The sequence below is a fragment of the Nipponia nippon genome, unplaced genomic scaffold (genome assembly GCF_047370975.1).
Source record: "Nipponia nippon isolate SJK-2023a ecotype South Korea unplaced genomic scaffold, ASM4737097v1 scaffold_7, whole genome shotgun sequence".
NCBI classification, from domain to species: domain Eukaryota; kingdom Metazoa; phylum Chordata; class Aves; order Pelecaniformes; family Threskiornithidae; genus Nipponia; species Nipponia nippon.
Genome location: NW_028262391.1, coordinates 13,547,379 through 13,564,661, shown reverse-complemented (window position 1 = coordinate 13,564,661; position 17,283 = coordinate 13,547,379). Strand labels below are relative to the sequence as shown.

Sequence of the window (17,283 nt, the reverse complement as noted above, 5' to 3'; positions counted from 1 at the left end):
ACGTTGCAATCCTTAGAGCACAGAGAGAGCCAACTTGCCAGAGCACCTCCAATGCACAGCCGGGTTTATGTGCAGTCTTAATCTAGATCCCTGCGTCTGGAAGACACATGCCACAGCATAAGACACTGGCTAGAAGGAGCAGAGAATGACAGCACAGTCCCAAACAAGCCGTAAAGTTTCAAAAAGGGGTTAGAGTCCCCACCATGTACCTTGATGGTGGCAAATAAACACCCCCTCCAGCCACTGCTGGCAGGGCTAATCTAACACAGGCAGCGCTGCAAGGGAACCCGCAAACCCAGATTGTCAAATGCTGTTTTGTGAACACCAGCTCATTTTTCAGGCTGATTCACCCTGGGAGAACAGACGTCTGATGCCCTCCTGCCTCCAAGCCCATGCACAGCACCGCTCCGTCCCTGTAGCACAAGCGCCAGGGTCGCACCTGCACCCGGTGACAGCACGATCTGCAATCTGCCCAGCTCTGCCAGCTACTTACGGCGCTTCGTACCATCACCATTCTTTGTGCTGTCGGAGACTTGCTGCTTGCGGATGCTGTCCTCGTCTGCTTTGCGATCTCTGCCTGGGCAAGCGCAAATGCGGGCTTCAAAACATCGGCGGCCCAAGACTTGCCCACTGGGAAGAGAGGTGGAAGAGGAAACATCAGCTGCCAGCTCAGATGGGGGCCAGCAGCGTCCCTCAACTTCACACCAGACTACGCACAGACAAACCCAAACCTCCCATTTCCCAGTCAGGATGTCCCAGGTGTTGGGCAACTCTCACCTGCAAAGATTTGAAAAATATCCTACGGCCCCTTGCATCAAACTGTCCCTCAGGATATGCAATGCTGCCGTGAGCAGAAGAGGAGCCAGAAGACCACCTCTCAAGCAAAGGGCTACACTCGCGATGCACTACTTACTCTCTGGTTTCCAGTGTCACAATGATGAGTATCGGGCGACGGTTCATCCCTCCCACGCAGCTACTGTTACACATGAAGTTGTACAAGACTGTCGTGAACTCCGTACCAACCTAGATGAGGAAAAGGGGATGAACATAAGAGATGGTGGATGGAAAGCTCTGCTTTTTCCAAGCTTTCCTCTTGTACTCCCACAGCTGTGCTACAGTCAGACTAGCATGAAATAGGTCCCACCACAAGGCCTCCTTAAAAGAAGTTAAGAACTCCATCTCTCAAGGGATAAAGAGGGTGTTTAAAAGCTCATTTCTGACGAAGAGGAAGAAGGGATTCATTGCGATGAGGATGGGGAAAGCACAAGATCCCGACTCCTTTGACTAGGGTTACAACCCCCACCCCTTTGCGTGCTGGGATGCCACGACCCTGGGCTCACAACGTACCTGGGGCGGCTCATAGGGGACCAGCACACTCTGCCTCCCGGTGATGGGGTCTTCTACATACTGCGCATGGCTGTTCCCTTCCACCCTGATCAGGTGGCTGGGAGGCGCAATCTGCCCTGCAAGGGCAAGGAGGCAAAAAACAAGAGATACCGTTCAGTGAAGCAAGCTCATGTGCAGGGCAGCAAGATCTTCCACCAAGGGAAAGCCTCGCACCTGGCCCCAGCAGTCTATGAGAGCACACACATGCCTCCCAGCCCTTAAAGCATCCCTCCTGCCCACTACCAGATGTGAAAGGCAATGCAGACTTTTCTCAAGCTCACGCTGGACACTTGTGAGTAAACTTGAACATGGGCTTCCCAAGATCCCAGACTAAGCGAGCCCAGACATCAACTGAATGGCAGCTCACAGCAACTCTTTGAGCAGATAACTCCATGTGGATTTTCACACCATCTGAAAGCCTTTCTTTTCCTCCCCCTAATGTGGGCACAAAGCAAATTCCTTGAAGTTTCAATCCCTGATCTTTCCCCCATCAACTGCTAGCCCTCTTCTGTTCCCTCCCATCAGTCTTGATCCTAATGAGCTAAAAAAGATTCAGGCAGCAGGAGAAATATGCATTTAATTAACAATCAACTTGAAAAATCACGCTTGCTTACAGCGGCAGCAGAAGGGAACATGATCTTCTTTTTTTTTAAATTATTGGAAAGGGGGCTAGAAACAAATAGTTTCCTTCCTGCAAATTTTCTTCAGTGTTTCTACAACATACAACTAAATCCTGAGGAGAGAAGCCTGTTATGGGTTCATCCAAAGAATTTGTTTTGTGTTTGAACTGTTCATTTCTTACTCGAAATACAGTTTATTCCTAGAGAAATAACTATTTCCGAATAAGAATTTATAGTTTCATTTTTTTCTTTCTTAAAACTCCATCGCTGAAGCAGGTATCAACCCTCAAAAAAATCCAGTTCTGTCAGAAAAGCACTTTCTAATATGAAAAACTGTTTCAAAGAGCTGTCTCACTCCACTCTGATTTTACACTCTGAAGTCCTGGCTTATTTTTGGGCTCGTCTAGCTGGCTGCATTGTAACCAGCAAAGGGATCCAGGCTCCCGAGACATCCTGCTAACTGACACCAACCGGGTTTTTTTACAGTAGGAGATAAATAATGCACGTAGAATAAAACAGATGCTCTTCTGAACTTATGTGAACTTAAGCAGCCAAAGCAAAACAGAGCCGAGCCCATGAGTTTGCAGAAAACCCCAGAACATTTTAAAAACAGCTGCTACTTCACTAACATGAGGAGAAGCAAGTAAAAGATTATAACATTAATACTGAACTGATAGCGTTTAATGTACAGGAAGGTTGCTTACAGTTGATGCTGGCACTTAGCATTATCCTGCTAGAGATAAACAGCCCCTCCGTCTTTGAGGAGTGGATTAAAGACTGGAGATGATATTGCATCCTGTTACTAGATCCTTGTCCCAGCGACATGGAAGCTCATTCCTGAGCACAAGAACAGCTGCTTCTCATTGCAGGAGCAAAAGCAGAGCAGGGAAAGGCTGCCAGAAGGGCACTGCCTGCCATGGGGACAGACACCCATCCAACCTGGGCAGGCGTGAGATTTATTTTGGTATTTTCTTCCCAAGGACGTGCTTGCACAGGGACAGCTAAAGTATAGTTCCTGCTAAGCACAGGAAATAAAAAGCTGCACAAGATGTTGCAGGGAGGTCTGCTTCCAGCAGGTTTGCTCGAAGCTGCCACCAAATCCCCGCACCAGCCACTCATCAGCCAAGCAGCTTTGGAAAGGGACTGCCAGCAAAGCACTGCCCTCCTTACCCTCATTGAACTCCCGGCTCAGCTCGTGGTTTGGGCAGCGTTTGACCACTTCGGTGACATGTTCAGCTTTCTTGTAGACTGGCATAGCCCTGATGACGGCTCCCTGAGGCGGTGGGGTCATCACTTTGATCTGGATGGGACATGTCTTGGCGATCTGGCAGTACAGCTTTTTCAGTTCGGTGGAATACTGGATGGGGGAAAAGAGCGAGAGAGTCAAGATGTTCAGCTAGAGGTGGAAGCATGCCAGAAGGATGGAGATGGGTTTGCACATACAACTGAATGTGCGTTGCATTTGTTCACACAACAGCCACGCTTCCAGACAAGTAGCAAAAACCCTAGACCTTTACTTGTTTTAAGAATAGCAGAGTATAAACGTGCAGTTTCGTTTTCCCAAAGGCAAAATTCTTCAGATAAAGAGCACTGCTTTTAGATGAACAAATACAGTCTTTATTTCTCTTGGGCACATACCCCCTCTTCCAAGGGACACACATTACCCACCTAACAAAATAGACGCTATTCTTTTCACAACACACTGTAACCCTGGAAGCACTGGAAACCACACACAGTGTTTCATCCTGGTTTGTGAGAAGCCCTCCTACTTTTGCAGAGGGGTGAAATAAAAACATGAACCTTGGAATTGAACAGTACTTGATACCTGACCAATTTGGGAGTTGTACCAAATCTGATGTTTCAGTCATCTTTTAAAAGCATCTCACACCTCTGCTGACCACCTCTGTAGCAATCTCCTCACTTCTAAACTCAAAGCATTATGTCCATGAAAGATGTAAAAAAATAAAGTAATAAAGTTTTTTTTTTTAAATAATCAAAGCTCAGAACCAGGTCTGTGGTGGGACCTAGAGCACAACTCAGGAGCTGGCTCCAAAAGGGAGGTTGCGACCATCCTGGGGTGAGCAATGAACACCTGGAGCAGAACAAGATGCTTTTATTTACTGTGCTGATTTGGAGCATATTCGATTCCCTCTTTTAAGATGTTCCCCACTAAAGCAGTAATGCTGGTGCGGCATTTTCCTTAAGTGTGTTCATATCTGGAAACCTTTACTCAGCAAAATGTCGAGGCACGGGGCAGTAGTCATTGGTTTCTGTTCAAAACCCCTCACTGAAATAAGGGTATGGAAATGCTTATGTCATTCAGTACAGTGTAACCTGAACCCATTTTTCTGGATGTCCCCCACGAACAAGACTCTCCAGTCCCCTGTGCTGTACAGGGTTCTTTCAAAATATGGCAGTTTTCATCAGTACCCCACTCCAGAGGCATTCAGTTTTCTCCTGGTGCTCAGACATTCGCAAGCGCAGAGCTCTCCCAGTAACTCTAACCACGTAACCCACAGGAATTGTTGGCATTTCCCAACTTCCATCTCTCTGGTTCTTGCAGAGAAAGAAAAGTGAAAGCCCCAAGGTGGTTGTTTTCTCAAAAAACATCTCTAGCAACTGTGGCCAATACAGCCCCGGTCCCAACTGTTCAAACAGAGCACCAACAGGTTCATACAGGTCGAGAGCACAACATGGCCATCCACCCTGCCAGGATGGGAAGAGCCGGTGTATGCATGGGTGGGTGGCAGGTGACGTGGCAACAGAAGGTTTAGTTACCAATATTCAGGGATTATTTGCATTTCAAAGTGTACGCATTGCTAACATAGGAAAAAACAAAGTTGGGAGAGAGACACCAGGGAGGAGAGGGAGATTAAAAATAAGCCAAGCTGGTCCCTTCCCTCCTCACTCAACACCACCCTGCCATATGGCAGAAAAGATGCTACAGGTATTGAAGCTAAGGAAAAAAATTCTTTAAAATGCAAAGACCAAATTGTGCAATGTATTTTATGTGCCTGCAGGCTAGAGATTAAACCCACAAAGGATTTACCCAGCCCGCGGAAATGGGGAACATGCCAAACAATTACAAAAAAAAGTTGCGAAACAGATCTAGATGGTGATTTATATCGTACATCCTTTTAACCTGAAATTCCTTATTGTTTTTTAATTAAAAAGCAATTCCTTACTGAAGGTAAGGGTGAGCTCACTATGTTGTCTTTTTATCTCAAGTGGCAGGAAAAGAATCACTTCTATTTGAATGAGGAAGAAAATTTAGAAAGCATTGTTTCCCTCAACGCATCAGTTTGCTGATGGTTGTTGAAGGAAGGTTTCAAGGACAGAAAGCCTCAAAAAAAATCTCAAAAACCCAACTAATCACTTGGATGCCTTAACATCATTGAAGTGTAAAGAAATTGGGCACCCAAAGGCGGTAGGCTGAAATGAAAGCATAAATATGGAAGTGTGATGGCACAGGGAGGGCACAGCACACGCCAGGAGCCAACGTGTCTGGTGTCTGCAGGCATTCAGAGAACTGAACAAATGGAAGGAGATACACACCCCTCAGTCATGGATCAGGAGTGTTGGTGTGGACTGTAATTTTATGTATAATACCTTCAAAGACAGAAAGCTGGGGTTACAAGAAGGGAAAAAAAAAAAAATAATAAAAATCACTGCTTTCAGAAGGACAGGAGAGGTGCCCAGCAGCAGCATGAATACTGAGGCTCCAGGTCAAACAGCGTGGCCCCTCTGCCAGCCCAGGAAGGGAACTGCTCCTTGTCCACCCTTTGGTACCCCAACTGTCAGAACCCTTTGGCTACAACCAGCAAGGAAGGCATCGGACCTGCAGCTTAAATTCACAGAAAGTAAACAGCCAAGGGCTAATGGGTTATGACGAACAAGCCTGTCCAACAAAGAAAAAAAAAATAAAATATATACATCCCCAAAACACAGGGAAGACTCAAGAGCTCCAGGCTCTGGCCAATACCTTGAACTTGGCGTGTCAGATAAGGAGGGTAACCAGGAGCCCACTTCTGCTTCGGGACACGGTCAGGGCACGAGGAGGCAAGAGGGAGCACCCAGCAGAGGTGGATGAGACAGCAGGAGGGACGTGCCGCCTTTTTGTTACCCAATTGTAAAAAGAGTTCAAGCCTCATGGGCACTACACAGGGCTTGGGGCTGTGGCACATTGCCATGATTTCACATCTACCTCAGGCACAGCCGCCTGCGAGCGTGCAATCGCTAAGCAGTTGGTCATTTAACACCAGTGTAAATCTGTCCACGGGGTACCTGCTGTCAGACAGTAAGGGGCTTAAGTTTCCCACCCTGCCAACTTTGCTGCAATCGTGGGTAACCGGACGCCCAGTCATCTATTGGCATAAATAGATGCGAACAACTAGGTCACGGTGACTTCGTACTGGATCGGTGATAATCACTATATCCACAGAGCAAGACAGGATATTGTATATAGATTTCAAAGCAAATAAGCATTAGAAAAAAAACCCTGAGGCAGGAGCTGTCTGTGCATTCAGGGAGTGCCTGCAAGCAAGGGTCGCCTCTCTCGGCACAGGCGCCTCATCCCAGAGATCTCCAAACCGCCCCACCTCATAGAAGCTGACCGTCCCCCTGCCCACCATTTTGCTATGTGAACTGACAGACGCTCACTGTATGAGGGGTAAGATCACAAGACCAGCAATTCCCAGAAATCTAGAGCATGACTATTAATCAACACACTTCTGTTACTTGCTAGTGTAGGAAAATTAAACTAACTAGGAGCAAAAATACCAAAAACGATCCTGACACAATCAACAAACCTGTCCTTTAGTGAGATGACGGTAGTCATGACCTAGCAGCAGGAACAAAAGCTACGCCAACAGTCTGAGTGTGAACACCACTTCTACCAGACATATGGACCAGAAAGTTATTTAAAACAAAAGAGCGGAGCCTGGCGACGTGTTATCCATTTGAGAGGGAGAGTAAAGAGCTTTGGCTTGGACTTTTCTTTGGGGTTCGAGTGCTGCATGTCATGCCCATATAAGCAGACTTCAAGAGATTGCCAAGAACAACAGTGAATTTAGTTTTTTGCTTAATAATATGATTTAAAAGGAAAGAAGAAAACATTCCAGTGCCTGCAGCCCTGCCCTCCCCACCTGCCTGTGCAGACATACTGTATTACCCACTCTTGGCACCCTGGCTGGTAATTCAGTATCACAATACACACACGCCAGCTACCATCAGGCAACACCTGTCTGATTTCTCAGCAAGCCCCTTCCCCAGAAGGTGCGTCAAGAAAGGGTTTAAAGGAGAAAACAAAACACTTTTCACCTCTCAAATGAAGGATTTTTGCTAGAAAAGACAAAAGTCTCCTGGAAGTAAGTGCTGGGTGCAATACAAGCTGCAATGGATTTTTGCAGAGCATTCATTTCCCCTGCAAAACTCCGATACAGCAAAATCCCCCAAACACTACTTTGGAAATCTACCCCTAATACTGGTCTTACCATCTGATCTAGCCGAGGGATTACAGCCCCTAAGTCTTTAAAAGGGGCAGGGTTCAGCCAGCTCTGCAAATGCTGATGGATGTCAACTTGAAGGTGATCCCAGAGGCTTGGCTTATGGCGTGACAGCTCCCTGAGCGCCTTCTGCTCAGATCAACAGCTCTTTCAAATCTTTTGCAAACTTCTTTCAAGAAGTCACGTTTTAGTGCAACTCAGTTAAACACTAGATTCATTTTACTTGATGTTTTCAAAGCCGTCGGTCAGCTGTCCTTTCTCCCCTATCAAACTAACTCCAAGAAGGGGAAAAAAAGAACAGGTTAGAAGACTGGGAAAGCAACATTTACTTGCACCAAAGAATTCGCAGATGAAAACAAGGAGTCAAAAAGAAATAGAAAATCACCTGCAAAAGGTTTATTCATTTAGGAGAAAAAAGGCAGTGGAAAGAAAGTTACTAAGAATAAAACTTGAGATTTACGCATGCACTTTAAATGTTTCTGGTTTGATGAACAGCGATTTAACTTTTCATTCAAAAAAACCTGTTGGGAACATGGCAGGGATACCAGATCCATGTGTGTGCACATGCGCGCACACTCTTAGGAACTGGCTTGTACCCAGAAGACATGCAGTGGGGAAGCCCAAGAAGAGCTCTACCAGGAGTGCTACGGACATGGACATCTCCTGCCAGATTTAATCTTTGGCTCAGCATAACCTTAACCCCACCCCTTACTAGCTGTCTTGTTGAAGCTCCAGTTTGAGGTCCTCTATCTCATCAGGCTCCAGAGAAAAGCAGACAGCTTGCTGCTAGCAGATATAGCAGACATTCAAACCACGGGCACAACAGATTGGGGCTGATGATCACTAGACCTATGTGTCTACAGATCCACTACATGTGACAACAGCCCCCAGACTCACAGCCCACTGCACCAGTGAGGTGTGCCTGTGAGCTTCCCCTGCCTGAAGAGGAAAGAAACCACCATGCGACAGCCGGGGAGGATGGGAGCGGGAGGGGATGCTGACGCAGCGCCACAAGCATGTTGCAGACATTTACCAAACTTCTCCACCCCGGGGCAAAGGAAAAGCCATGTCACCCTCTTTTCCCCCTTGGGGAAGGGCAGCAATTCACCCAAGGGCGCCCGCCTTTGCAGAGACTTAAACTTCATTTTCGCCTTGAGCCAGCGCGCCAGGCGCACATGAACGGTGCTGATGAGCTATTAAAATCCTTCCTCCGAGCACTTTTCCCCAGGAGCCGCAGCCAAAGGCCGCCTGTTGCCACCTGTCAGTCACAGGGATTAATTACCTGCGCCGGGCTGGGAGCGGCACATTCCTCCCCGGCCTCACCCTCCGAGATGTTGACATCAGGCAGGTGGGCCCCGCGTCCCCCCGGCCGGCAGCGCGGAGGGGACAGTGGAGGGGGGAACGCGACCCACGAGCTGCGTGGGGACGGGCAGCGCCACGAAAACCGCAAGAGAAATGGGAGAAGCATTGAGGTGCATGTCAGTGCAGCTCCACGCTGCCTTGGGGCAGGCAGTGCTCCCAACGCCGGACCAGATGCTGATGGCAGCTGGTGCTGCACCTTGGAAACCTTAGTGAAAAAAATATTTTATATATATATATATATGTGCGTGTGTGTGCGTCGACCTGCTTAGGTAAACGGGGAAGGGGAGGGGTGGCAAGGAGGAGAATAGAGAAACATAGCCTGCAGACAAGGATTCAGTGGCACGGTGCCTGGTGTGCCAGATCCCCTCCTTGCGTGCAGCCCCACAGTGGAGCCGCTCGCCTTCTCCCCACTGGCTGTGGCTAACCGCGGAGCTCAGCCCACAGGCAGGGATTTGGGAGAAGCGGTGCTGCCCACCAAGCTGCTGAAAAGGGACGCTTGCACTCGGCTGAGCTGGCATGGCTCCTGCGTTGTGCTATCACGCAATGCAAAGGGAGAGAAAAGCAGTTTTTTCCCCTTCTGGCAGATGCAGAGCTGTGTGCACAACCACCTACTCGCCTTGGTAGAGCAAGTCAGCTCCGTGTTCCCCCCTCCCCATACAAAGCCCTTCAATTTCCTCTGCTCTACGCTCCCGCCTGGTCCCCTACCACCAACCCCGCAAATACACATCCCCAGCCACGCACCTCATCTCAGAGGACAGTGCTGAAGCAGGCTGAGAAGAGTGTGCACAGGGACATGCACAGTGTTCATGCTGCAGGAAACCCCCTGAAATTCCCCAAAATACTGAATTTGGAGCATCCGCTAGATTCTCCCATCTTTAGGAAAATGAGATCGTTCATTCATGCGACAATACTTCACCAACTCACTTGAGGATCCCCAGAGATTTTAAATTCAAAACTACCTTGATCAGGATGTATTATCTGCTTTAGGAATAGTCCTACCTAATGTTGCCAACAAAGCCACAATGGTAACAGAAATAACTCTGATATTTTCCCATACTACTTTTGCACTGTGAAACAGTTGTAAATTTGAAAACATCATATCTGAGGGCTTTTGCATTTCAGTTTCATATCTACAGACTTATTTCTTCAACAAATGAAGACTTCCTGAGGTTTAGCTTGAATTTTTTTTTTTTTAAATTAACAACAAAAAAAGAATTAACTGAAAAGTATCCTGTTTCAAGAGAAAAAAAAAACCCTGATGGAAAACTTCAGAAGCGAGCTAGGAATTATTTTATGCGTGTTTTTTGTGATGGCTGTAAAGGAAGGCTTTACTATTTGATTTTGTTACTTAAGTTCTCTTCCTTTGCTAGTCTATTTTATTTTTTTAAATCCTTTTGAAATTAATTTCTTTAAAAAGAAAATCATAAGACTCCTGCAGTCAAATAACCTTACCTTGCGTACTCAGCTCACACTCTACTTGTGTATCGTATCCAGTTTCTCTGCTGGTTTCTAAACTGAAACTTTAGCAGTATCAAATAAGTTTCAGATGCTAACAATGTCTAGTAATTTGCATTTCTGATAGGCTACTTCACATAGGAAATTTTGCAAGTGAGGTGAAGGTATGAAATGAGTGCCCACTGACGGCGGGATCCCATGTTAATGGGAATTTTCACTGAATGAAGTAGCTTCCACAGGGAGCATTTATTTTATGTTATTACCCAAAATTGGAGGTACACTCTCAGATACCTTCTTGCAAACACAAGTTTACACACATACACAAAACACCCAAGAATTATCCCAACCATAGCATAGTTCCCTCTGGTGCAATGTGACAGGCCAAAGCATATGTGACTTGCAAGCATACCAGGCTCTGAACGCTGTGCTGATTTCCATAGGATCAGAGTGTCTCCAAGCTTGTGACTCTGGACATCCCTGCGATGTTATTTTCATACGCTCTGCTGATTAACTGACATTAACACGGTCAATTTACAGGCCATCAATAAAACATTAACTGTGTGGTATCTCCTTCCTCAAAAGACTTTTCTTTAGGATGACTTTGCAAATAAAGCTTCCCATGCACGGGGCCTCATGCTGCATTGTTATACTTCAAGCACTGTTTTTTGGTTTGGTCTGGTTTGGTTTTTTAGGGGTTTTGGGGGGGGTGGGGGGAGAGGGCTGGACACAGGCTCTTTTTATCCTGTTCAACTCTCAGACTCTGAGGTTGATATCTAGGTCTCCCGGTGTCTTCTGTATTACAAATGTACAAGAACATAAGCAGCCTGTTTGACTACCAAAGAAAACACAACACTAAGAAACAGACACTGTGGGAAGCCCACTCTCATACTACCCAAACTCACCTAAAGGCTATGAAGCATTAACATTTGGCAGAATAGTGAGGAGTAAACAAAGTTAGACTAAAATATTAGTTAAAATTGGAATTGAAAAACCATCAGCTTCAATTTTGAACATTAATTAGTGAATCAAAATTTGACAGCAAGATTTTTAATCATTACAGTGAACGCAGAAGCAGCTCCATGGACAACTTCATTGTATTTCTTCCCTCCTTTCACAGCTCCGCTATCCTCAGAAACACTCAGCTGCTTCACATCCTCCTAGCAGGAGAGGAATGCACTGCAAATGAAGTGCTACGCTGCAGGTACAAGTATTTGCATCTATATAGAATACACGCACCTGCTTGCAGGTAATGCAAGCAAGTGTACATATATGACCACGTGTGTTTGTTTACATGAAACTGTAAATTGATTAGTTTGACACCAAGTGTCACACGAGCTAGAGACTGTGACAGTGGCATAACCAGCAATAATCCTTCCAGCCAATTCTACTCATTACACCAGGACATATTCACCAAAGCTGCAGGTAAAAACCTCCAAGACTTGATTTAGCAGAAACCTTCAGCATGTGCTTAACTTTTGGCAGCACTGTTAACCGCCACCTGCTTGAGCCGGTATGCCTCTGCGTAAAGGCATTTGTGAAGCCAAACTTGGACTTAAGAAAGGTCTGATTCAATTTGTATTTTAAAGAAAACCAGAATTTTCTTATAAAGGACTCCAGAAATGAACTGGAAAGAACATATCCAGGCTCCTGACAGCAAACCCACCCCACCACATACTGCTGCTGACTCACGTGCACAACATCAGCCTCAGATATTGAGCACCAGAACCTGTTCTGCTCATGGACTGCTTTAAGTAAAGCCTAGGTTAGCCATTTCAAACCTCCTCCTAGCTTGGCGTGGGGGATTAAACCTTCTTACAATCATCTGTCTCAGGTCCAGCCAAAGAGGAAGGCTGCTGTTTGCTTCCTATTAGCCTCCCAGATCTCACTTGTTTCAAGTCCGCATGTTCCAGCATGCTCCATCCTACCAGCCAATCTTCAAAAACTCTAACTAGCCAGAGGAAACATTGGAGTAATCAGACACCGACTTTTAGTGCATCTCCCAGTCACTTTTGTCCCCTGCTGAAAGCCAAAGGGTGATGAACTCAACCATAAGGAGGGAAGAACCACAGCAGTATGCGGAGGTTGTCCCTACTGATTGTTTCTGTGCGTGCTCAATTAAGATAAGCAAATTGCAAATCAAAAATACTAAAGCTTTCCAAAATAAGCCTGTTCCCACAAAATCCAGCCTGGTTTCATCAACATGAGTCAGCTGTGAGAGTTCCAGACAAGCGGATTAAGCCTTGCGGCCCTCTAGAGAGTAGACATATGCTTTGGGTCCTCAGTAATTTGGGATACAGATATAGGTTCAGATAGCTCCACACCAGCTGAAGATCAAGGGGAGGAAGCAGGGCACAAGGAAATGCCAGATGTAAGACCTAACTCCAAAACTCTTTTTAGTTCCCTCAACTGCAAATAACGGGATTTCATTAATATCTCAGGAAAGCAAATAAGTTGTTAGTACAATATCTGTTACAGCAGAGGGAAGCCAAGGTGGACAAGAGAACATGTTAAAAACAAAACAAACCCCCAAACTAACCCAGAAACAAACACAACAAAGTTGTTCTGGCAACATAGACTTTTCAATCAGCAACATCCCAAGCCTGCAATTTAGGGGCAGAGTCAGACCTGGAGGTATCAGGCACTCTGCCACAGACTGCAGCAGCCATTCAACACCCTGGAAAGCAGGACACTTTGCTAGATGGTGACAGATTTCCACCCAAATTCTGGCTCATGCCAAAGGGCTGACCTACTTGCAAAATGCCACAATATTGCAACGGTAAGAATATGTGTCAAACATGGGCCCACCTTCCTAGCTGGGTCACTGACAGGCTCAGAGGAGATGCAAGCTGGTCATCTTTGCACACTCTCATTCTGATAGGTGGCTACAAAAAGGGTTTAGATTCAATGGACTCTACTTAAAGGACAAATAACCCCTGAAAAAGTTCACGTAGAGATGACTTGTATTTTTTCCTTGCCTTCCTAAAGCACTACTGAAGCACTTCTGTTACCTATTATGCCTTGTGCACATGGCCGTAAGAGATCCCTCTTTTGTTCCCCCATAACGCATGTGGAGGATCAGCTTCCCTACTCATTCCAGATGGCCCAGCAACAACCCTCCTGCTGGTAAGCGCATTACTGACACAAACTACAGGACATCTCTAGACAGTGTAGCTCAACGCAAGCAAGGGATGCCAGATTTATTTCAAAGGGGGCAGTTTTCAGCAACATTCATCCGGAGGAAAAGCTGGCAGGTCTGGCTGAGCACTCCTGTCTCCTCAGATGGTGCAACGCACACCTCCAGATCCTGAATTTGTGCATGTGACAGCTCAGGACTCTCCCACAGCAGCCCTCTGTAGCTCTTCCCTGCATCCAAAGTTTCCATCCAAAGACACAGGTCAAACAGAGCCGGTGTGAGAGTTCTGGGACACACAGCCCAGCCTGGAAAACGTGAAAACATCTGAGACCACCCCCTGTGAAACATGGGGTTTATTACCTATACTAAAATCCACAGCCAAAACACATTAGGACTTTCCTGAGCAGAGAGCAAGACACACTGCCTCTACAATGGAATAAGAAGTTTGAGCAGCTTGATGACTGCAAGGATATTGTCTTGGCTGGGCATGCCTACTTTGTGCTGTGACCAAGTGCAGGACTGCTCCCTGGATGTCCCTCAAGTGGGGAACTGGCCACTGCACCCCATGGAGCAGGGCTGGCAGCTAACTGGGAGGCCAAGGGTCTCAGCTGTGAACTTGAATGCTCCGACAGAGTAAGAGGCCGCCAGCCAAGTCAATCAATGAGGTCTCTTCTGTACGTGCCCTCTCGACAAAGACAATGACTCTGATGGAAAAAGGCGATCCCCTTTCTCTTCTACTCGTCTTCCTTTCCCCCCCCATTTATTCCACCTGAGGGAAAGTACAGATACCTCTCCACTTCATCCTTCTAATAAAGTATTAATCACACCTATGGGAGGAGATGGGAGGAAAGACAAAGTATTAAATCTGACAGGCTCTCAAAGCAGCAGTGCCAGTGAAATGCATCATTAAGGTGAGTAATTTTCCTGTTTACTTCATAGGCTCTGAGCTCCCCCCCCTTCCTCCCCGCCTCAGATGTGGGCAGGACCCATCAAGGCAAAGCTTTGGGAGCAAGCAGCAGCGTCCCCAATTTCTACATAAATGCTGCAGGCCAAAGAGCAAAGGCAAGTTCCAACTGAGCCCTTGACAGTAATCAAGCACTGCGGCGCCTCTGGTCTTGTCTTGTGCATACCTTGCAAGTAGCATCATGTCTTCCCGCTGAGATTTCACTGGCAGTGCACACAAGCGCCTTGTTCCTTGGCTTCTATCTCAGAAAAAGTCCTGAACACACACACACACACGCCCCTGCCTTTCTGCTTCAAGGGAGACTATTCCCCTCTAAATCTTCAGCGTACTGTGGGCAGCCCTTTCAGAACAGATTTAGGAATTCACAAGAAATCTCTTTTGTTCCCATGCAGAAAAGGTTAGCGCGAGTTCCTTGCCAAAAGGGCATTGAATTTTCTCTGTTAACATCCAGGAAACTTTCCTGAGTCAGATCTTATTACATTTGAAACGAAGTGCAGGTACCAGCAAGTCTCTTCCATGATAACAGCCAGGGCCTGTCCCATTTCCTGATCACATTACACTCAATTTCCAGAATTACATCTATGCAAATATTGTTCTCCTGCTTGCAGAGCATTTCATTGATAATTAAAGTGAAGAGCCAGCAAAGCTTTTCTGGCCAGGACGGTGAGTGAGGCAACAAACTAACATGCAGACACCAAGCAGGGACAAATTTTCTTCTTCCTTATGAAGACCATCTGATAAGGGTCCTCTCCTCCTCCTAGAGGACAGGGAATCGAAACTGAACCAAACCGTTTCTACAAGCATCTGTCTGTTTTCTGGATTTGCTGACCCAACGAGGCCATGCTCTAGTTCTGAGTCACAGAGAAAGCATAAAGATTAGGAAAGACAAAAATCACACCTAACTGAGCAAGTCATAATTTTACTGAGAACACAAAGATGCAGTAACTCATATCTAAGCTAGATCAATAAAGCATGACAGCAGCTCCAGCTGCTTAGGATGAACGGTGACTAAGTCAAACCTTTAAACCTTTTATTCATACAATTAAGCTTTTGGATGAATGACAAGAAAATCAGACAAGAACACAGTCACTAGCTATGACCAACATTTGCAAGGTTCTGGGATCTGTATTTTACCCAGATCCTCCTCTCTCCCAGCCCTCTCCTTCCATCCTCAGTGACCTAGCTAAGCACAGTCCTTGAGTCAACTGATGTGGTTTCTCCTGAGCCTACTTTCAAAGTCAAGACATGATTCAGCAAGGTGTTTAAGCAGATGCCTACCTTTAAGGATGGGAGCAGCCTTGCTGACTCCAACAAAACCCAATAGATTTCACAGGGAATATTCACGTGCTAGAGGTTATGCACTCACTCGAGTGCCATACTGAACCGGGACTTTGATTTTCCTACATACCGTGGGAAACAGTTTGTCAAGAACCATGTTGAGGAACATAGCAGTGTTGCTTCTGTGGCCATCAGGCTATCGAGACACCTCCAGCTCCAGAGTGCAGCACCTTGCCCCGAGGCAGCTAGTGAGGTCAATGCTGTGGCATCTTCTCTGCTAGGAAAAGCAACAAGCCCATCCCAGGCTCAGGGTATTCATCCAGTTTTTCTCATGCTCACCAGCAGGCCTGAAGCTATGCAACTGCAGTGGCTAAGGGAAGACAGCCATTCTGCAGAGCAACATTTAGAAAGGGAGGAAGGTTTGCAATGAGTTTGGGAAATGTTACCAACAGTTCTTCCTATCCCTCTTATAGAAATCAAAATCTTCAGTTTTGCATCTCCTGCCCTTCAAGACAAGAATGGAAAACCACATCCCAGTTGACGTGCAAGCCAAAAGGAAGAAGTGCAGTAACATGTCACATGAGAAATGGAAGGCTTGAACACAGCATAGCCCACACCTGTTTTAGCCGATTCTTAGGTTGCTTTATAATTTCAGTAAGAATGCACAAATGCATAAAGCAAGCTTGCATGGACCTGGATGCACTTTACAGGCAAATCTACAAGCCTGCTAGGTAAACTCATCAGGAATAATTGCTCACATGCTCCATGACATAGTTACAGATCTATAAGTTATTGGAAACAGATTACAGCAAGTCTCTCAATACCTAGCAATTGATTTATTTCACTTGGTAACTGAAAGATAATCATATCATCTGCATGACCTAACTGGAAACATAACAGGAATGAATGTGGATTTAGATGCAAATCCTTATGACCACAATCTGAAGATGGCTTTCCAAGAAAAACAGCAAACAGCTCTTTGTCCCTGCAGACCTCACTACCTCTGCACTGCTCCGTTTGCAAACTGCAAGTTCTGAAGACCCCAAGCCACGGATGCTTTGTGAGAAGACCTATCCCATTTGAAGCAAGACTGCTTTCCCAAACAAAACAAAACAAAAAAAAAAAAAAAAATCAGTCTTTGTTACTGGATAACAGTGAGAACAGGAATAATTCCCTGGGAAACATAATTTTAAAGTTAGATTTCCCAACTAACCACACCCAATTAGTAAGTAATGCCATGTTTTTAAGCGATTATGGAATCCCAGCAGATTTTTCACCAGTTTCAATTTTGTGATTTCCTCCATCTTCCCAACAAAAAAAGCAAACAAAAACCCCCTCACAATCTTATATGGGTTGAAGGTAACTAAAGGCAAGTCCTTTCCTCCCTAAAAAGAAAGAAAACAAAATGGAGCAAAACAAGACAGAGTTGCAACATCAGAAGTTATTGGCTCACACTGGCCGGCACTCCCGTTTTCCTTACAGCTCATACATGATGCATCAGAAAAGGTGCAAAGCCTCCATGGACAGAACATGCTGTTGCCCTGCATGATGCCGTGCAGATAAATTCCTGCCCTTGCAGAA

General features: G+C 46.0%; 1 protein-coding gene across 6 annotated transcripts in view; it reads right to left on the bottom strand.

The window, feature by feature from the left end:
• The window catches only part of TP63 (tumor protein p63), a 91,713-nt gene that overhangs the window by 19,607 nt on the left and 54,823 nt on the right, over positions 1-17,283 (bottom strand). For 5 of the 6 annotated variants that reach the window (XM_087738925.1, XM_087738930.1, XM_087738927.1 and 2 more), the window contains 4 exons: positions 3,177-3,363; positions 1,348-1,463; positions 914-1,023; positions 494-630 (listed from right to left, as the gene is read on the bottom strand). In XM_087738925.1, coding sequence (XP_087595051.1) covers positions 494-630; positions 914-1,023; positions 1,348-1,463; positions 3,177-3,363 — 550 coding nt within the window. The remainder of the gene's footprint in view (positions 1-493; positions 631-913; positions 1,024-1,347; positions 1,464-3,176; positions 3,364-17,283) is intronic. The other variant, XM_087738926.1, reaches the window with a different exon arrangement.